Genomic DNA, 22,615 nt, shown 5'->3' on the forward strand with positions numbered 1-22,615 from the left:
CAATCTACAAAATGTAACTAAAGAAGGTAGTAAACAGAATGTGAAAAATCAAACATAAAAATCATATAATAACCAAGAATCAAGAGGAATATAATGGATGTGGATTAGGACTTGCACAAAGGAGGTACAGTCCTATCCCCTATAGACAGCGGGAAAGGCAGATGTAGCATCAGTAGAGTGACCCCAACCTGCACAGACCTGTTACAGCCAAAAGCAGGGTCTTGGCTAAATGCTAAAAAGTGTCAGGTACGGCCGCTTAGCTCTACCTTAAAAAGACAAATCCTGAGCCAGTTTACAAAATCATCATCAGGAAAAAGAACAAAGTGCAAAGGTGTTCGAAATTTATAATCAGCAGCACAGTGCTAGACACCCCCCTAAAGGTTAGAGCTTTCCTAAGCACTGAAGTCCCAGGTACTGTGCTAAGCACTTTTTACTGCCTTCCTCATTATTCTGTAATCACTCCATGCACTATGTGCTACTAAATGCCCTCTTTGCATATATAAGTATGTTGAGACAGACAGATTAATTTGTCCAAAATTACTCAACTAGCAAATAGCTCACGAGTGAAGGAAACTCATGCAGGCTGAGCCTGCCACATGAACTCTTAATCACACTGGCTGTTTGCCTAGAGTGCAGGATATGTTGGTAAACAGGGGATCCCCTACAACTTATGTGCTTCTCCATCCAGCAAACTTTGTGCTGCCTATAAGAAACACACCTTTGGGAGGCTGAGGAGGGCAAGAGATCGAGACCAGCCTGAACAACATGGTGAAACCCCGCCTCTACTAAAAATACAGAAAGGACCTGGGCATGGTGGCATGCACCTATATTTCCAGCTACTTGGAAGGCTGAGGCAGGATAATTGCTTAAAACCCAGGTGGAGGTTGCAGTAAGCTGAGATCACGCCAGCCTGGCAACAGAGTGAGACTCCATCTCAAAAAAAAAAAAAGAAAGAAAGAAAGAAACATGTCTTAGCCAGGTGCAGTGGAGCACGTCTGTAATCCCAGCACTTTGGCAGACTGAGGCGGGTAGATCACTTGAGGTCAGTAGTTTGAGAATAGCGTGGCCAACGTGGTGAAACCCTGTCTCTACTAAAATACAAAAATTAGCTGGGCAAGGTAGTGCACGCCTGTGATCCCAGCTACTTGGGAGGCTGAGGCAGGAGAACCGCTTGAATCCACGAGGTGGAGGTTGCAGTGAGCTGAGATTATACCACTGCACTCCAACCTGGGTGACAGTTAGACTTTGTCTCAAAAAAAAAAAAAAGAAGAAGAAGAAGAAGAAGAAACACACCTTTTATAGAGGTTTAGTTTGTGTTAACTAAGTATAGTTTTGATGAAATTCTGAGTTTCCTTATGCACTTTTGTTTTTCACACTGAACCGGCTGTACATAGAAACCAAAGCACTAAGGAGCACAGGGCTGAGTCAGGCATAGACTTCAGTCTCTTCTCTGTCATTAACTCACAATGCAAATGTGAACCAATCACGTATCCTCAATAAAACTGAAGCTTAGTCATGTCTGAGGCCACATTAAATGTTGCAATGTGATGACCGGACAAGTATTTTCAGTTGGTAATGTTTACACCTTCTTGTATTATCAGCTAATCTAATTTTCGATTACCATGTATTACTTGTCTATATCTATTTATGGTTCTCCCTTCGTATTTGAACATTAAATAAACAGATCGTGATGGGCATGCAAATGTCACGTACGATTTTCTTATCGTAGGACTCCCCACTGCTGTAGGTTGTGGCCAGCGTGGATGAACACTCTTCTAGGTACCAAGGTTTCTTTCCGCTTTCTGCAGTGCTGCTGATCGAGATGGTGTAGATGCTGTTGGTGTAGCCATCACAGGAGCAGTGGTCTTTGCTCCTTCCGCCATTTCCAGATGCCCAAACAAACACAGAGCCAAGGCCTCTCCGCCCCTGTTCACAAACAGAGAAAGCTAAATGATGGTGTGAAATTACTCTAAATGAAGAGGTCAGCATCAACTGAGCCAAATCACGTATTTGCAGGTGGGGTGTGTTGCTATCTTAAAATGCTGGGCTTAAGCGCCTTTTGGGAATGAAGTAAGAGGAGCTGCTGTTATAGACTAAAACGGTCAGAGAAGTTACAACAGCACGCATGATGACCATAATGGCTAATCTTTACGGACCAAGCACAATTCAAAGTGTTTTATATGAACTGGATTGAATTCTTTTAACAATCCTGTGAGGCTAGCACAATTCCTGTCCCCATTATGCTGTAGAGAAACAGAGGTACAGAAGTAATTCAATTAAAAAAAATTTTTTTAAAGAAGTTAAGTAATTGTTCCTAAGGTCATAAGCAATAAATGGTAGGGCCAAAATTTGAACCCAAACAGTGAGACCTGAGAGTTGGGATATTATTAGTTGTAATTACCACGGTTATGTACTATTGTTTAAAATCTTCAAATCCGCCATGAATTAGGTGCTATTACGCACCCTCATTTACATCTGAGGAGCATGAGGTATAGAGAGGTTATGCCTCTATGCTAAATCACACTGTCAGTGAGTGTCAGAAGCAAGTACTAACTGTGCACTTCTTTCTATAGAGCCGATCTCCCCATGCGTGGTGTAGACACGAATTACTGAGGGATGCTGACGGAAGCTACCATAAATAAAAGGATTTCAAGGTCACATATGTTTGGGAATCCCTGAGTTAAACAAAATTAAGTGAGGCTCTTTATTGCAAAACCTCTAAGAACCTTTAATAAATGAATGCTTATTGCAAAATTCTAAGAGCAGAACACAGTCTAACATAATTTTTCCAAACATATGTGACCACAGATCCACTGACATTTTCTTAGAATGGTAGAAGACAGTGCCACATTCTTCATGCCAAAAGCTGGTAGCTAAAAATAACTAAAATAATTTCTTGTGTGGGCACGGTGGCTCATGCATGCAATCTGAGTATTTTGGGAGGCTGAGGTGGGCAGATCACCTGAGGTCAGGAGTTCAAGACCAGCCTGTCCAACATGGGAAAACCCCATCTCTACTTAAAATACGACAATTAGCCAGGCATGGTGGTGCACACCTGTAATCCCAGCTACTCAATAGGCTGAGGCATGAGAATCGCTTGAACCCAGGAGGCAGAGATTGCAGATTGCCCTGAGCCAAGGTCATGTCATTGCACTCCAGCTTGGGTGACACAGTTAGACTCTATCTCAAAAAAAAAAAAAAAAAAGACTTTCTTAAAGTCCTCAATAATAAGAAATAGAAGCAAAGTAGAATACAGAAATACAAGTGAAATGACTGTAAGTTGATGTCTTCAGGAGAAAACAGAGAATTAAGCCAAAATGAAGAGTATTTCTGGGAATAGTTACAGCTGAATTCCCTAAGAAATGTTACAATTTTAAAGCTAGAAGGCACATTGGAAGACATCTAGGTCAAATCCATCATTTTGTATTAGGAAGTGAGAACTCAAGTCACAGAGCTGGTGATGGTGGAGACTTTTCCTTCTAGGTCCTACTTTTCTGGTCACCAGGTGGAAGGAAAAGCACTTGGGGGATGCTGTCTTAGAATTTCTGGAAAAAGCCAAAGCAAAAGAGACAACAAAGTCTGGAGTATCTGTGATAAACTCTTCCAGACCTTGAATCCTCAAGGAACAGAATATTTATGACATGATTTGATAGACCTGAACATTCATTTCTTTCTGTCCTTGAACTTGGAAAAAATGCGTTATGATTACCCAAGAATTGGAAATATTCACGAAGAGAGAAGGGGATAAACTTTCAGTTGTTATTGCTGCTAGACAGCTGGGCCTGGTTTACCATCCCCCAACGTCCCATCAAAATATTCATGATATATAGAGAAAGGTGCAGAAATCACAAAGCCATCATAAACTGAGAATTTTGTTCAATGCTATGTTAATCTCTAGGAGGGATTATGCATTGCTATGGTGGGGGTGGTCAGACTAACAAACCATGGTGACGAACTCATGTCTAGACCTCAGAGACAGAACACCATACCAGATGGAAAGAAAGAATGGTCTAACTCATCATCAGTATGTTCTCTCTCTATCAGACACTGAGGGGCTGTGTTACAGGCAAAACTCAGGGTCCCACTGGGCCTCACCTGATAGGTCAACAGAACACACATGAGATTGTGCAAAAACCCACCTGATTTAAACAGCACCGTAACAGATGATAGACAAAGACCCACAAAACAATGAAAAGCATATTGGTACAAGCACAACCACATGTGTGTGTGTATATATATATATATATATATATATATATGTAAAATTATGACAGTGTGCCCATGTATAAAATTCAATTAAACTATCTTTAAAAAGTAACTTGATTTTTAAAAATATTTAATAAGAAAATATTTAGAAAACACTTTTGTGATAACGTAGTTATAAACCTAGGATACGAAATGATATAGCAGTCTCAGTTTAGGAAAAAATGTGTGTAGACTCCATGTAGTGGTCAACACCTATAATCCCGGTGCTTTGGGAAGCTAAGGCAGGAGGATCATCTGAGGCCAGGAGTTAGAGACCAGCCTGGGCAATAGGGCGAGACCACATATTAACAAAAAATTAAAAATAAATAGCTGGGTGAGGTGGTGTATGTTTGTAGTCTCAGCTACTTTGGAGGCTGAGGTGGAAGGATTGCTTGGAGCCAGGAGTTCGAGGCTATGGTGAATTATGATTGCTCCACTGCACTCCAGCTTGAGTGACAGAAAAAGACCCTGTAGCTTAAAAAAGAAAGGGGGAGGGGGTTGGATATGGTGGCTCACACCTGTAATCTCAGCCCTTTGGGAGGCTGAGGCAGTCAGATCACAAGGTCAGGAGTTCGAGACCAGCCTGGCCAACATAGTGAAACCCCATCTCTACTAGAAATACAAAAAAAAAAAAAAAAAAAAAAAAAAAATTAGCCAGGTGTGGTGGTGCACACCTGTTACCCCAGCTACTTTAGAGGCTGAGGCAAGGGAAATCACTTGAACCTGGGAGGTAGAGGTTGCAGTAAGCCAAGATTGTGCCACTGCACTCCAGCCTGGTTGAGAGAGTAAGACTCCATCTCAAAAAAAAAAAAAAAAAAAAAAAAGGGCAAGACAAAAAAAGTGTGTATATACAGAAGTCTATACGCATAAATTTAGATGCATACTATAAAGTGACAATGTAACTGAAGTTATCCTCTATGGTAAGATCAGAAAAGATTTTTATTTTCTTTTTTATGTCAATCTTCCATGACCATGTATTACTTTTATAAAAATAAAAAAAGAATTAAATCTTCAACAAGAAAAATGAATGATCAAATATAGAATTCAGGCTGAAGGAAATATGGCCTACATTAAATAATAAATACCTTTGTGCCTTTTGTCTAAAATGCCTTAAAAAAGAACTAAGTTCTTTTAAATTTATATTATCAGTATTAAATACCGTAATATCTTATTTCGTAATATCTACATAGAGCTTCTATATTCAACACTTTATTTCACCCACACAAAAATTCTGAAATATAGTTTGTATTGTTTTCATTTCACAGAAGTTAATATGAATAAACAAGATAAATACTCCCCCCCAAAATAAATAAATAAACAAACACATTAATTCCTCTACTAAGAAGGAAAACACAGATTCAATTCTTAAAAGATAATTTTATGTTATGGCCAAAAGGGGTTTTACCCATAGAAGATCCACTGGTTGTACTAAAAATGACAGAGGCTAACATTTCTAAAAAACCTTCTATGTGCCCACCACTCTACAAACATTATTCTGCACAATTCAAGTTTACATTATCATCATTTTATAGACAGCAAACTCGGTCTCTCAGAATTGCTACTAAGGGGCTGGGTGCAGTGGCTCAGGCCTGTAATCCCAGCACTTGGAGACAAGCCTGAGCAACATAGCGAGACCTTGTCTCTAAGAAAAAAATAAAACATTAGTTGGGCATGGTGCCATGTGTCTGTGTTCCTGGCTTCTAGAGAGGCTGGGCGAGAGGATCACTTGAGCCCAGGAGGTTGAGGCTGCAGTGAGCTATGGTCACAGCATTGCACTCCAGCTTGGGCAACAGAGCTCAGAGAAAGACTGTCTTCAAACAAACAAAAAAAGAAAATGCCAGACCTTGAAAACTGACTGGAGCCAGACCCTGAGCTATTAATCCTTACAATAGACTTCTTTTGGGCAAAAAGAAGGCTAATTGTTATTGCACCCTTTCTGGCCAAATCGCCCATGTCTTCATTGAAGCTTGGCCTTAGGATGTAAGAGCAGAGCAGTCCTCAAGTTCTTTCTAGACTTGGCGGTAGGATTTGAACTGATAAAGAATGGATGCATGCCTTGCCCTCAAAGGGCAGGATGCAGTTTTGAACCCCCAAGTTCCCTGCGATCCCACCCTGAGGGGGGACTCCCTCAGAAGTGTGAACCACAGGTCATTCTTTTCCAGCAGCACTCATAGAAGACACCACTAAGGAGGGGCAATGGCATTGCTAAGGGGCTCTTTGGGGATCCACTGGGTTGAGAGAGTCCTGAGTTGAGAGGACAGTGGGGTGCTGCTGCCCTGAAAGTGTCCCTTCCAGACAGAGGTGATGTCCTTGTATTGAACAGATAATTTGAGGGAATTATTAGGAAAATCTCAAAAGACAGTGTGGGGTCAATAACCATTCCCAGGCCTGAAGGGGCACAGAGAGAGGGGAGTCAAGGGAGCTGGAGACCAGGGGGCTAACAGAAGGTGGTCAGGGGACACGCTAGCCTGTGTGGGCCCTACAGGCTGGGGGCAGGTGAATGCATACCTGAGCCCTCAATCTCCTCCTCTTACACTCCCAATTTCTTGCCAACGTTCCCCATTGGCCAAACCCCATCAGAAGCCAGGGGACCTGGGAGTAGAGATCAGTGTCTGCAAGCAAAGAGCTCGTGAAGAGAAGGGGAGATCTTAAGGGTTAAACAGGAGACACTGGAATTGTCCTGAAGGTGTGCCATGGATGGCATTGTATTCCCCCAGAGTCATATGCTGAAGCCCTGAAGAGCAAAGTGACTTTATTTGGAAGAAGGTTTCTCAGTGAGGCAATTAAGCTTAAATGAGGTCATAAGTATGGGACCCCACAGGACTGGTGTCCTTATAAACAGTGGAAGAGACACCAGAGCTCTCTCTGGCTCTGTAGTGTTCTGTCTCTCTCTCTCTCTCTCTGTCTCTGTCTCTGTCTCTGTCTCAGGGTGTGGGCACAGAGGGAAGGTCATGTGAAGACACAGCCAGAAGGTGGTTGTCTGCAAGCCAAGGAGAGCCAGGACCCAACTGTACAGGCATCGTGATCTTGGACTTCCAGCCTCCAGAACTGTAAGACAATGAATTCCCCTTGTTTAAGCCAGGGGTCCCCAACGGAAATCGGTCTGTGGCTTGTTAGGAACCCGGCCACGAACAGAAGGAGGTGGGTGGTGGGCGGGCAAGCGAAGCTTCATCCATATTAACAGCCACTCACCATTATTCACTTACTGCCCGAGCTCCGCTTCCTGTCAGATCAGCTCTGGCATTAGATTCTCATAGGAGTTTGAACCCTCTTATGAACCGTGCATGTGAGGGATCTAGGTTGTGAGCTTCTTATGAGAATCTAATGCCTGATGATCTATCACTGTCTTCCACCACCCCTAAATGGGACTATTTAGTTGCAGGAAAACAAGCTCAGGGCTCCCATGATTCTACATTATGGTGAGTTGTATAATTTCATTTTATATTATGATGTAATAATAAGAGAAATAAAGTGCACAACGAATGTAATATGCTTGAATCACCTCCCAATCCCCCGTTCCATGAAAAAACTGACTTCCATGAAACCGGTCTCTAGGGCCAAAAACATCGAGGACCTCTGGTTTAAGCCACCCAGTCTGTGGTGTTTTGTTCCAGGAGCCCAGGCAGACTAATAGGAGGAGAGAGGAAGAGAAGAACAATGGCCTGCCCCTCGTTGGATTTTGCGTGCTCTGCCACAGAACACAGAGGCTGCCATCATTCTACCCATGAGGCAATCTGACCTTTATTCCTGTGAGTATGGTTTATGATTGAAGTCCCAGAAATACACAGACTGAATTTATGGGCTGGAAATGACCATAAATTCAAGTGAGCAGCTAAACATCTATGGGGTTAATTCTAAACAATTAGCAATTCAAAGATACATTTCCTACAGAGGCACAGGGGGTTTCCATTCATATGAAATATCCAGAAACCAAAACGTGGCAAAAAACTAAAAATCTGGACATTTCTCCCAAAAAAAAAGTAATGTAAGAATTAAGTCTTAATGTGAGATGCAGGGGGAAGGGAGGGTGCACGGAGTACTATGAAGAGAAAATAATCTTAAGGCATATATTTTCCTAAAGTGTGGGCAATAATGACATTTTCTAGCTTGGTGAAGCAGTGTGATTGCAACTGGCTATTTAAATATGGCTTTGCATGGCAAAAAAAGAAAAATCCCTTCAATTTAATTGAGTGTTCCGTTAAAAGTTAGTTAACTCAAGGCAAAATATATTGTGGAATCCATGCAGGATCCATTTGAACAACCTGTAAATACTCTCTTTGTAACTAAATATGTATTTTTTTTCTCATGAATGCCCTATGAAAATCAATTTGTATTACCCTATAGGCATTATTATTAAAGGACAGAAAAGAATTGGATTTCCTGTGGCTCAGGTGGTCAGAAAAGGTCACCTTATGCTGGATTACCAATTAAATCATACATTCCGAGCCACGTTTTGAGAACATTAGCGTATGATGAAACTAAATTTCTTTCTTTAAAATAGTGTGATTACTTTTTAGTCAGTGCAGTTAGGTTTTATTTGATATTTTAGTATTACTTTCTTCTCCTATATTGCTTAGTATTTTTAGAAGGCTTTGAATAATTGATACACGTTTCTTGTCATTTAAAAAGGAGTAAGATATAATATATATTAATACGTGGCTAGATTCTGTGCTAGAAGCTTTCACACATTATTAATTTAGAGCAAAATTTAGAGCAACGCCAGCAAAGCAGACAGTATTAAATGGATTGCTCCAGATTAGAAAACTGATAACATTAAGTAATGGGCCCAGTATCATATAACTGGACGTGGTAGAGACAAGAGGTCAAGACCTTGGGTCTGATCAGAACCTCTGGATCTGTATATGCCGACTTGAAGAGACACAATAAAACAACTTCGGCACTTCAATCGTGATGTCTTCCAAGCACCGCCTCAATACCCAGCTTATCAAAGCCCCTTGCCATTCCTCTCCCCATCTTTTTTGATACTCCTCCTCTCGGGAAGAAAAGAGCACAGTTGTCTCTGTAAGTTCTTCCATATGCCGTGGTTATTCCATCCTCCATATTCCCTGGATCAAGGGACATTCAGGGATAAAGGGAAGAAGTTGGAGAGAGAAAAGGACACTTACTACTAATTACTTAGTATCTAAGAAATAAAGAACTGTTCCTATTTTTAAAGCTCAAGGACATTCTGACTAGCATTTCTGAAATAAATTTTGTTGCTTTATAGAAGAGGGTTCATTGAAAGAAACAGATTCATCTAGAAACATAAAGATGAACAAAACAAAACACCAGAATTAAAAAACCTCACAAACACCACCAAAACCCCCTTTAAAAACTATTGTTTTTTGTGGCACTCACACAAAACATTTGTTCCAGAATTCTAAAACATATTGCTTCTTTAAGCAATTTAAATAACATTTTGATAACATTTATCCTATTGTTAGAAACAGACTAAACTGGTATAACTTGATGGGAAAAAGTGTTCTTTGTGATGCACAGAGATAATGTAGTCATGGTAAATGTGTATTAAGACATCTATGGGATAAGAGCTTACTTGAGCCCCAGACTTGTTTTTTCAATCAGTTCATCCAAGTAAAATGGAGCTGAGGTTAGGAAAATTAATTATATGGAATTGAGTTAGACTCAGGGAATAAGGTGGTCCAGCCCCTCAGAAAACCCGCAAGTAACTTGAATGAGACAATATGAGTTTTGTCCAATGTAGAGAGTATCTAGGTTTCTCTTGTTCTGCTTCTACACTTAGAATAATTCATGATTGTGCTCTCAGAATAACTAAGGTAAACAGAGACATATACTATTATACGTATTTTAAAACAAATTGTCATTAATTATGCTTTATTTGGTGATTTGAGTAAACAGTTCATTAATTCCGCTTGTTTCCAAGCAAAAATTCCAGAATTGAAAATGCTTACCAATGGAAAGCAACAGCTCCCTAAAGCTGATCTCAGCAACCAGCCAACAACCAGTGAGTGCCCTCTACCAGCACCTGCTGACGTCCAGTGCTTCTCGCAGCCCAGTTCCTGGCCCTGCTACTGGTCTCCATCTTTATGCACCTGTTTTAGCCTGTCAGCTGCCAGCCCTGCCCATGCAGCCCAAGAGAGACTCCGAGGAAGCGCTGTCTAAACATCCGCAGACTGGCTTCCAAAGAACACTGTACAAGAGGATCTTCATCATTCACATTCTATGCTACTTAAACACTCAAAGGATGGCTGATAAGAGAGGTGAGAAATACAAATGCAGTTATTTTCTATTTCTCTAGTGAGAAAATTGGAGCAAAGAAGGCCTTTGTGAATAGTAACCTATTTCTGCTCATTTCTGTCTTCTTGCCATTTCTCATGTGGTGTGACTTCACTTCCTATCTCAACCTCACCAATCTATCTTTTCAACCCCATACCAGGTAGTCTGTATTATGATTTTCTGTGTACACAACAGGTCACTAAGCCAATATATTTTTTATGTTCTTTTGACTTTTTAATGATGCACTGAAATTATCAGATGCAGTTATTAGCAATCACATTAGTTTTACCATTCACAAACGAAAATCCATTTTAGATGCTTCCTGAGCTTATCAAACGCAGTCAACTTCACTTTCAAAAAAAGAGAGAGCCCAATAATGACACGATCAGCTGCAAATGACAAAATTTTAAATGCCACTTATAAGCTACTTTTAGGGTCTTTTCATGATATTGTTAAAGTCCTACTCTACAAACAGACAGCATGTTGCATTGAATTGAGGGACTTCAGGTCAGTTTTCTAAAGTGACACTAGGAAATGGTGAATAAGGTGGTCAAAGACAAGTGTCAAGGACAATGAATCAGTGCTGCAAATACAGAACTTGCCTACACTCAGGTTGTCTATAATTAGCTAATTTTATGTTTATTGTGTGAATAGAAAGAAAAAAAATGAGTTACTTATCCACCATATCTACTAGAATATAACTTTGGTAGAGCATCAACTCACTAAAGGCTTAGTAGATTCAATCTCCTTATCAGAGATGCCCTTTCTTCCTAAGGGTTGATTGACACTGAGAGCTTACACACTTAACACAGCTTTTTAACTTTATCACGACAGTGTACAAGTTGGTGTGATCCTTGGCTCCTGACAACAATATCAATATCGTGTAGATTTCTTTTACTGTACTTTTACAGCATAACTAGAAGAAGAAAAACAATCTTACATGGAGAAAGATTAGAATATCTGTGAAGAAATGAAAACTGGGTGAGTTTACCAATGGAAATAAATATGCTGGCATACAAAGAATTCTATTTCGATTAACCTTTAGATATTCTGTACATTCAGGAACTTCAAATAATAAAATTTTGGAGCTGAATAATGTCCTGTGGATATTATGTAAAGTTGGACACATAAAAGGTTCATTCAGTATAATTCTACATTCCTACACTAGGAGACTAAGGAAATGAAGTTACCAGAGCCAGTTAGAGGCAGGGATGGGACCAGAATGCTCCCAGTCTTGCCTCATCCAACGCTGATTTCCCCTGACTAGTACTGACACTAGGTGTTCCTAAAAATACTTAACAACTTGTTTAGGAAAACATGCTTAACAGTAGTGGGTTCGAGAAAATTGAAAGAAAAAAAAACAACAACCACCACCACCACCACCACCTTCCCTTCTGCTTTATCTCATCTGCCAATCAAAAATTCCCAAATAATTATCTGCTTTAATAGTCCATCTGTGGTCAACTGATATTGTCAGTTCTGTTTTTTTCTCAGCCCTCATCTCATCTGATTCACAGATGCCTCAGCAAGACCGAGGTGATTCATTCTGGTCACTCCTGCATCCTCCACGCTTTGAGCCCCTATACAAGCTGTTTTCCCATTGTGTGGGGCCATCTCACACTGGCTGGAAAGAGGGGCAGGCAGACTAGGTTTCTCAATTCCTCACTCCAAGCAGCTAAGAAAATAAATGTACATCTCATATGCTTTCTGAAATAACTACAATCAATAATGACTCGCACCAACACAGCTGTTCTGGGTACATCCACCATCTCAGCATCCCCGTTTTTGGGAGAAGGAAAGCTATTCTCACACCTGCCAAAACTTTTTACAACTTGGTTCATCCCAGAGTCAAGGCAAAACCATGCTCAGCCTTTCAGGAAAGCCAGGTTTATGAAACTGAGAAGGACATTTCCAATATTAACATGGATTACCAATGTTAAAATGCTCAGAAATGTATATCACCCTTAAATGTATATGGAAGAGGTAAAATGTGAAAAATTCCTTTCATAGAGAATCAACACATTTATTATCGACAGAGGTATGAAAGGAACTTACTGTAAATATTTCGACACGCATTTGGAAAAGAGGATAGAATACTCCAGCAATAATGTAAAGTTCATACTCTTCTCTAAGTTAGCTCTAGTTTATGAAATTTCTCACTGTGAAGTGATTCCAAGTGCCAGCTCAAGTCTGCAAGGGTAAGCTACTGTCGTCAAGAGCCCAGCATGGGGCCTGAACTGTGTCACACGCCTCTATGATATGAAGTAATCATCTCGATCTTACACCACAGAGTAACTCTAAATAGAGTTTAGAATTTCTGAAATAGAGAAGGTCAGCCCTCTCCATTTCCTACCCATGAACACAATCCTGTCTTAATTAAAACAAATTACGCTTTAGAGAAAATTACAGGTGTTATCAGGCTCGCATTATTTACAAGACTCTGTAATGACTATTTGGGGATCCTTAAAGATCCATTCAATGTGGCCCTTTCTTTGAAAAGAAACCCACTACAGGACTGGACACATCACATGTGCAGTATCATTCAGCCCTCGCCATCGCTCTGTAAAGCAAGTCCTATCATAGCCTTTTCTCTGGGAAACAGAAGCTCCGATAATTTGTCTCAGGTGAAATAGCTAGACAGTAACCAAACCGGGCAGGAGAGGGACTCTCCATACCATTGCAGGCCTCATCCAAGGATGAAGAGGAAGAGAACAGACCACACAGTGGGGTTCAGGGAGATGCCAAATCAGTTGCCTGGATGATCAGTTCTCCAGGAACTCAGAGAAGAGAGAGATCTTTGTTGTAGTGCTCACTTTTGTGACCACAGTTCAGCTACAGTTGACTGGGAGCTGACTGTGAACAGCTGGGCCCACGTGACCCACTCGACAGGAATGTCTATTGCATGGAGCATGGTAGCAAAAAGTGCCACGGTCATGCTTCTTACTCGCCATGTTGCCTTACTTTGCCAAGACTCAGTTGACAAATCAATAAGCTGAGTGTTCCTGTGAGGCTCATGCCCATGACTACTTCAACTAGCTATAGGCGTTATAATTATATTAATGTTCACAGGTAACTATTAGGTTTGACTGTCTTCATCAAACATGAGGTGAGGAATGCAAGCTCAGGTGAAGTGGAAAAACAAATCTGCTGTCTAAGCCATATATACTTTAAAATCACTTGATATTATCAAGTGAGTTCAATGGGCCCTTGTTTATTACAAAGTGGTTTTTCTTTTCCCATTACTGCCATGTCATGTTGAAGAAAACTGATCTGTCTTTTCTCCCCATCAACTTTCTCAAATCTATGTTTAGAATGATAGCAATTAAAGATTAGGACAGACCTGAACTTGACCTAATCTAATCCCTATATGATTTTGAATCTTGTGAGGAGGGGTTCTTCCCTCCCAGGTAGCCCAGCAGTGACTATAAACAGAACAAGCCAAACCAACAGAACAGAGGACTGTTGTTGATAACTGGTCAATCTAGGAGCAGAACAGTCTAACAGAGGGATTTAGAATAGGATTTCAAAAGTTGGTTTAAACTGCCCACACAGTTACTAATGGACCTGTAAACTAAAATTGAAAACAAGATGGTAATAAAAATTTAAAATTGCACCTCACAAGTTTAGAATAGATTTGTGTTCCTCTCCATAAAAATGCACAACAGTTCACATTAATATAGTAACCTAAATTTGATTCTTGGATGTCAGATAACTTTGTGCAATTAAATAATGTGAAACCACACATGTATTTATGAAAAACACACATTTCTTTGTTTCCAAAATGGATATTATATTGGGCACATTCAGCAAACCATGTCTTAGCTTTGTTAATGTTCTAAATACACAGAATTCCATCAGGATGTAGTTAAATCTGGAGGGAGAACTTCTAAAGCAAATCCCAGTTAAAGTCAATTTTCATTAAGTGGAACCAATTTTTAAATAAGCTCCTTCTCTTTCTGCCTAGCTATATATTATTCCAAAGTTTTACATTTGCCAACCAGGTTAACAGCAATCTGTCATTTATTAAAATGCAAACTGGTACCAATCCTGCTACAGCTGAGTGCATATCAGACAAAAACATATCCCTCCTGGATGGAACTGGTTAAGTTTATTATGATTATTATTATTGCTTTATTATATAAGATCATTATACCTCTTCTCTCCCCTCCTGGTGAACATATGCCTTTAAGGGTGGGGAAATATGTGTATGTTCACTTGTGTGTATATACAAGCAATCTTTGCTTTTAGCATACACTCCACACATCCCATCAGTTTTAAAATCTGGTGAATTGAAAAGGCAACTGATAATGGGAAGGGAAAATAGTAATCAGAGTCTTCCTAAGAGACTAGACAGTCAATAGATGTCAATAGATGCCAATAGATGTCTATCAGATGTCTTGGTTTCCATCTGGACCCCTAAATACAATAGAGTGAGGATGGGATGAGGTCCACAGTTTCAACAGAGAGAGAAAGGGCCAATGATCCTGATTGCACTGACTCTTCTTGAGCATCCTAGACAATGGCTCTGTTCTGGTAGAATTCATTGGAAAGCTTTAATTGACATTACTAAAGCTGAAGAAGCTCAAAGTATACTTGTAGATAAAATGATAAAACAAACCCTATAAGCTGCGCTCCTAAAATATCTACAAAAAAACCCTGCATGATTTCTCCAGATAAAAAGACTAAGGTAAATGCCAAACCAGTGCTTGGCATATAGTCGGTACTTAAGAATATTTCTTTCTTTTTTTTTTTTTTTTTGAGATAGAGTCTCGCTCTGTTGCCCAGGCTGGAGTTCAGTGGCCCAATCTCAGCTCACTGAAACATCTGCCTCCCGGGTTCAAGTGCCTCCCCTGCCTCAGCCTCCTGAATAGCTGGCTATTCAGTGGTACAGACGTGTACCACCACGCCTGGCTAATTTTTGTATTTTTAGTAGAGATGGGGTTCTACCACGTAGGCCAGGCTGGTCTAAAACTCCTGACCTCAAGTGATCCACTCACCTCAGCCTCCCAGAGTGCTGTTATAACAGGCGTGAGCCACTGCACCCAGCCTTAAAAAATATTTCTTGAGTAAAATAATAATGGGAATACAGGTAACCTTAAATAGGCTTTTCTGATTATGAAAAAGATTCCATTTTAAGTTATTTTTCATTTTCTAAAAAAATGTTACTAAACACACTTGTCAGGAAGTTGTGAAATGACATCAGTATTAGACACCTGCTGATGAGTATAGATTGCACCAAGTGTTATTAAAGTTTAATAATCCAAGTGGGGCAAAAAAGATGATTCCAAGGCACGTAGACTGTGCTACAGTAAGTATTCTTATCGTGGGCTGTTTATTCTGCCCTAGCTTACCAGATTCTGTAAACTGAAGGGACTATGGGAGTTTGGCTTGCACTTTATTTAGAACATTTATTCATCATTATACAGTGAGCTCCCCAAAGACAACGGCTGAGTGCTATTAATCTTTCCCTACCATCTAGAAAAGTGCCTTGAATATTATAACCCCTCAGTGAATGTCTCCTCAGTGCAACCAGGAATAAATGAATGAAGAAAGAACCAATCATAGAAAACTTTAGGGTCTTAGCTTCTTATTCTGACACAAAACCTGGGGTCATCTACAGCTCAAACGTTGTCAATTCACTCACTTGTATTAGAAAATCATTTTCCTATTTAGGACTGACTGGGAAAATGAAGCCAAGAAAGTTCCCTGAGAGAATGCTATGCCATTCACGCCGAGGAGCCGAGACAAAGGCTCACCATGGTAAATGCAGCTACGTAAGTCTGAATGAGACAAACTTTTAAACTGTGCTTTCCTGAGATGACATGTAAATTTTCAATTCTGAGACCCTGGCAAAACTGAGAAAGAACCTTCGAGAGAACCTACATGCTCTACTAAGAAGCCTAGGATGTTCCTTGTCAGTCATAAGGAGCAGTGATGAGTTTTAAAGAGGAAAAAAATGACAAGATTTGCATATGAAAATACTTCACTGACTGCAGTATTCAGGCAGAATTGAAAGTCGAAGCTGAAGCTGGGAAGGTTGGGAGGTATGCTACTGTGGAAGTCTGTATGAGAGATGTTGTTTCTAACTGTGAGAACAAGACAACGAATTTCATAAGGTTTTAGGAAACAGTACATGCAAGACTTACTAGATGACTAGCATGAGGAATGAGAGAAATCTCAGGTTTTAGAAAGGGAGACTGGGTAAATGGGAGTGCTTTCAACAAGTGAGGGAACACACAAATGTTGATAGAATTAACCACTAATATTATTTCTAGTTCCATTTTCTGACTCTAGAGGCCTAATGACTTTAGGTGAATTTCACAAAGTAATTTTGCAAATTTTAAAATAAAATTAAATTTAAAAGCAATCCAAAAAAGTAATAAAAAGAAAAGCTTCTATGTAGTTAAAGTTGAGAATCTTGGTTAAATGCATCTTTTTACTACAGGACTTCTCAGAGCCCTGAATATGCTGGTTTGGTTTTGTTTTTCCTAACAGAGTTTCTGCTCTTGTCACCCAGGCTAGAATCTAAAGGCGTGATCTTGGCTCACTGCAACCTCCGCCTCCTGGGTTCAAGCCATTCTCCTGCCTCAGCCTCCCGAGTACCTGGGACTACAAGCGCCCGCCACCACACCCAGCTAACTTTTGTATTTTTAGTAGAGACAGGGTTTCACCATGTTGGCCAGGCTGGTCTCGAACTCCTGACCTCAGGCAATCCACCTGCCTCAGCCTCCTAAAGTGCTGGGATTACAGGTATGAGCCACTGTACCTGGCCTTAATATGCTTTTAAATCTTCAAAAGGAGCATATAATAAGTGGTGTTTCTTAAGTATACTTGACAGTAAAATCGTTCTACCCCCAACCCCTTTGCCTAGTATTTTATTAAATTAGTGGTTTCTGCCATATGCTTTAGAAAATATTATATTAGATATTTTTCCCACTTCTATAGGCCATTTGTTTATAATAATCTCAAGATTATATAATTACCTTCTATAAGGATTATTCAGCAACATGAGATTTAGAACAATAAAAATTTTTATATTTTGCATGATTAATCAGTATTTTGTTTTTATTACCTCTGCCCATTTTAAATAATAATAATAATAAAGATTCATAACATATTTAGAGACTTTACATTGTTATAGGAGCTCCGCTGAATATTTTACAGGAATTAATCATATAATCCTCAAACATTACTATAAAGCATTTACTAATATTTAGCTCCATTTTAATAGAGAAGCAAAATGATCCTCAGAGAGGCTAATTAACTTGAACATGATACAAAAGTACTGGAATTCATATTTCCAAATCCAAGGTCTGGGTACTTTAACTACCATACTATACCATGTATGTTTATAACTTATTTCTAGAATATTAAGCAAAAACAATGCCAGTGTGATCCTTAAGTAAATTAGTTCAGTACCTGCAGCAAATTGGCATGGAAATCATCCATACATTCATTAGTTCATTCATCCTTTCTTCACTAAACCCCTGCTGAGTATCAGATACTGTTGTGGGTATTTGGGATACAGTAGAACAAGCATTAAAGAGATAATTAGATAAGTAGAAATAATCAATAGAAAGAGGTACAATAATTGCAAAGAAGGGATTCTGAAGGGCTGGAGTATGTGTGTGTTATATTGTTTATAGGGGAAACGAGGAAGCCTTTTTAAAAAACAAGTTAGATAAGAGCTCAGAGAAGCAGTGGGTTTTGTATACAGAGGTCACTGTGACCTTGACAAAAGCAGCTTCAGTGGATTGCATGGGCGGAGTCATGAAGCAGTGGCTCCAAGAGATAACAAAATCAGAAAGTTGGAGGATGGCAAGTAGGGACAATGGCTTCAGGGAATTTCATTCCAAAGGGAAAAAAGGAGAATTGAGGCAGTGTTAGGGAGGAGATAAACCGAATCTGCCAACACATCAAAGCTAATACACCATGATCAAGTTGGGATGCAAGGCTGGTTCAGTGTATGCAAATCAATAAATGTGATTTACCACATAAACATAATTAAAAGCAAAGACTACATGATTAACTCAACAGAGACAGAAAAAGATTTCAATATAATCCAACAACCCTTCATGATAAAAACCCTCAACAGACTAGGCATCAAAGGAACTTACCTCAAAATAATGAGAGCCATCTATGACAAACTCACAGCCAATATCATACCGAACAGTCAGAAGCTGGAACCATTCCCCTTGAGAAATGGAACAAGACAGGGATGCCCACTTTAACCACTCCTATTCAATACTGTAATGGAAGTCCTTGCCAGAGCAATCAGACAAGACAAAGAAGTAAAAGGCATCTAAATAGGAAAAGAAGTCAAACTATTTCTCTTTGCTAATGATATGATTCTATACCTGGAAAATCCTCTAAAGACTCCACCGAAAGACTCCTGAAACTGATAAACAACTTCAGTGAAGTTCCAAGATATAAAATCAATGTATGAAAATCAGCAGCATTTCTATATATCAATAATGTTCAAGTTGAGAACCAAATAAAAAATGCAATCCACCACCACGCAACTGTAATCCCAGCAATTTGGGAGGCCAAAGTGGATGGATCACCTGAGGTTAGGAGTTTGAGACCAGCCTGGCCAACATGAAACACCATCTCTACTGAAAATACAAAAATTAGCTGGGCATGGTCGTACACACCTGTAGTCCCAGCTACTTGGGAGGCTAAGGCAGGAGAATCACTTGAACCCAGGAGGCAGAGGTTTCAGTGAACTGAGATTATGTGACTGTACTCCAGCATGGGTGACAGAGTGAATTTCACCTCAATTAAAAAAAAAATGCAATCCACCCACAGTAGCCACAGACACATAATAAATACCTAAGGCTACGTCTAAACAAGGAGGTGAAAGATGTCTACAAGAAGAATTAGAAAACACTGCTAAAAGAAATCAAAGATGACACAAACAAATGGAAAAAGCATTTTATGCTCATGAATTTGAAGAATCAATATTGTTAAAGCAGCCATAATGCCCAGAGAAATCTTTCAATTAATGCTTTTCCTATCAAATTACCAATGTCATTTCTTTCACAGAACTAGTAAAAACTATTCAAAAATTCACATGGAACCAAAAAAAGAGTCCAAATGGCCAAAGTGATCCTAAGCAAAAAGAACAAAGCCAGAGGCTTACATTTCTTGATATAAAACTGTACTAAAAGGCTATAGTAACCAAAACAGCATAGTATTGGTACAGAAACAGACATGTAGACCAACAGAACATAACAATAGTATCAAGAAATAAAGCCGCATATCTACAGCAATCTGATTTTCAAAAAATTCGACCAAAAAACAGCAACAGAGAAAGGGCTCCTTATTCAATAAATGGTGCTGGGATAACTGGCTAGCCTTATACAGAAGAATGAAACTGGACCCCTACCATTCACCATATACAAAAATTAACTCAGGATGGATTAAACATTTTAATGTAAGAAGTCAAACTATAAGAATTCTAGAGGAAAATCTAGGAAATGCCATTGTGGATATGGGCCTTGGGAGATAATTTGAGACCAAGTTCTCAAAAGCAACTGTAACAGAAACAAAAGTTGACAAGTTGGATTTAATTAAACTAAGAAGCTCCTGCACAGCAAAAGAAACTATCAATAAACAGATAATCTTAGAATGGGAGAAAATACTCACAAAGTACACATCCAACAAAGTCTAGTATCCAGAATCTATAAGGAACTTAAATAATTCAACAAGCAAAAAACAATCCGATTAAGCAATGTGCAAAAGACATGAACAGACACTTCTCAACAGAAGACATACATGCAGACAACAAACATGAAAAAATTCTCCATATCACTAATAATTAGAGAAATGCAAATCAAAACCACAATGGGATACCATCTGTGGACAGCAGGCTGGAGATTTCTCAAAGAACTTAAAACAGAGCTACTGATCAGCCCAGCAATTCCATTATTGGGCATATACCCCAAAGCAAATAAATTGTTCTACGAAAAAGACACAAGCACTCTTATGTTCATTGCAGCACTAGTCACAATAGCAAAGACATAGAATCAACCTAGGTGCCCAATCAATGGTGGATTGGATAAAGGAAATGTGGTGTACATACACCATGGAATACTACACAGTCATGAAAAAGAATGAAACCATATCCTTTGCAGCAACATGGATGCAGCTGGAGGACATTATCCTAAGGAAATTAACACAGGGACAGAAAATAAATACTGCATGTTCTCCCTTATGAGTGGGAGCTAAACACTGGGTACTCATGAACATAATTATAGGAATGGGGAAAGGAGAGAGGAAGGGGTGGATGGGTTGAAAAACCATCATCTGCTTGGTACTATACTCACTACCTGGTAAGCCTCAGCATCACACAATTCACCCCTGTAGCAAACCTGCACAAGTACTCCTGAATCTAAAATAAAGTTGAAACTATTTTTTAAAAAGACCAAAGAGGGAGTCTCCTCTTGTTCCTTTAAGACAGGAGGATGAACAGTACAAACGTATATTAATGGTAATAACAGAGTTGAGAGAGAAATTTTGATGATAAAATAATTTTTTGAGGCAGGTCTTTGATGGGGCAACATGGGATGGGGTCCAGTGAACAAATGGAGGAGGTGGGCTTAGGTAGAAGATTAACAATTAATTTACCACAGTAACAGAAGAGAAGCTAGAGTATGTGGTCACAGATGAAGGTGGAAGGTCAGATGTGCCAAATAAAATAGAAACAACAACATGTAACAGAGTTTACCAGATTTCTTTGAAGCCTATGTTTTGTCTTATTTAGCTATGCTGAATTTCTGTTTTCCCTCTCTACAAATTAGAAAGAACAGTACCGGCCTGGTGCAGTGGCTCACACCTGTAATCCCAGCACTTTGGGAGGCCAAGGCAGGCGGATCACAAGGTCAAGAGATCGAGACCATCCTGGCCAACATAGGGAAACCCCATCTACTAAAATAAAAAAATCAGCTGGGCGTGTTGGTGCATGCCTGTAGTCCCAGCTACTCGGGAGGCTGAGGCAGGAGAATTGCTTGAACCCAGGAGGTGGAAGTTGCAGTGAGCAGAGATTGTGCCACTACACTCCAGCCTGGCACCTGGCGACACGAGATTCTGTCTCAAAAAAAAAAAAAAAAAAAAAAAAAAGAGAAAGAACAGTACCTATCTTTTGAGATTATCATGAAGATGAAATGTGATCATTTATTTTAAGGCCTAGAAGATGACTATAGTATAATAAACTGGACAAAATGTTAAATGTTCATGTTGCTATTATTATGAATTGTATGCAGCTCAAATTATATAACTCTAACTCTTGCACTTAATTTTATAGCTACTTAGCATCAAATAAAATACATTCCTTAGGAGAAAGAGCAAGTTGTCAACTGTGACACAGTTTGTTTAACATAGTTTCTCTAATATAATTTTGTCACATTAATCTAAAAGGGCTGTAAATTGAATCAATTCTGATTTTGTTAAAGTCTTTGAAAACAGTATTACATTCTTTGAGCCAAATTTTTATCTTACAGTAAACAAACAGGAAACATTTTGGAATTCAATATTTGCTACATTTTTTGAATAGCTTGCAGAAAGAATGGATGCAATCAATACTTGGACTCCCTGAGCAAAATCTATTTATTTCCTCTGTGAAAATCTCTCTTGAGACTTAGGCTTCTCTACTGGTGCCTCATCTTTTCTGTGGTCTTTGATGCTGCTGCTACCCTGGTTCAGCATTCTCCCGGACCACTTCAATCTTCCAGTCTTGCCTCTTCATCTGTCACCCCACATACAGTTACTGTTTACACAGCAGTGATCTTTTAAAATTGCATAAGGTCAGGCCACAACTCTGTTTAAAGCCTCTCATGGCTTCCTGTAACAGAACACGCCTGCCATGATTTAGAAAGCCCTGCTGAGCTGGCCCCCGCCTTCCCCTCCAACACATCTCCCTCTGCCCTTTTTCTGTTCCACCTTGCTCCCAACACCTAAATTAGTACTGTGTTCTGGAAATACATCTAAATCTTTCCCTACCTGGGGTTCTTTGCTCTTTCTGTTCCTTCTGTATATTACAGTTCTTAATATGACTGGCTTGTTATCATTTATGTCTCTGTTCAAATATCACCTCCTTAAAGAGGATGTTCTGTCC

General features: G+C 39.5%; 1 protein-coding gene across 3 annotated transcripts in view; it reads right to left on the bottom strand.

Moving 5' to 3' along the window:
• The window catches only part of PCSK5 (proprotein convertase subtilisin/kexin type 5), a 472,843-nt gene that overhangs the window by 270,564 nt on the left and 179,664 nt on the right, over positions 1-22,615 (bottom strand). For all 3 annotated transcript variants that reach the window (XM_064361641.1, XM_064361640.1, XM_021669251.2), the window contains exon 8: positions 1,714-1,926. In XM_064361641.1, coding sequence (XP_064217711.1) covers positions 1,714-1,926 — 213 coding nt within the window. The remainder of the gene's footprint in view (positions 1-1,713; positions 1,927-22,615) is intronic.

The sequence above is a fragment of the Aotus nancymaae genome, unplaced genomic scaffold (assembly GCF_030222135.1).
Source record: "Aotus nancymaae isolate 86718 unplaced genomic scaffold, 86718_ANA_hifiasm-v0.15.2.pri h1tg000041l, whole genome shotgun sequence".
In the NCBI taxonomy this organism is placed as follows: Eukaryota; Metazoa; Chordata; class Mammalia; order Primates; family Aotidae; genus Aotus; species Aotus nancymaae.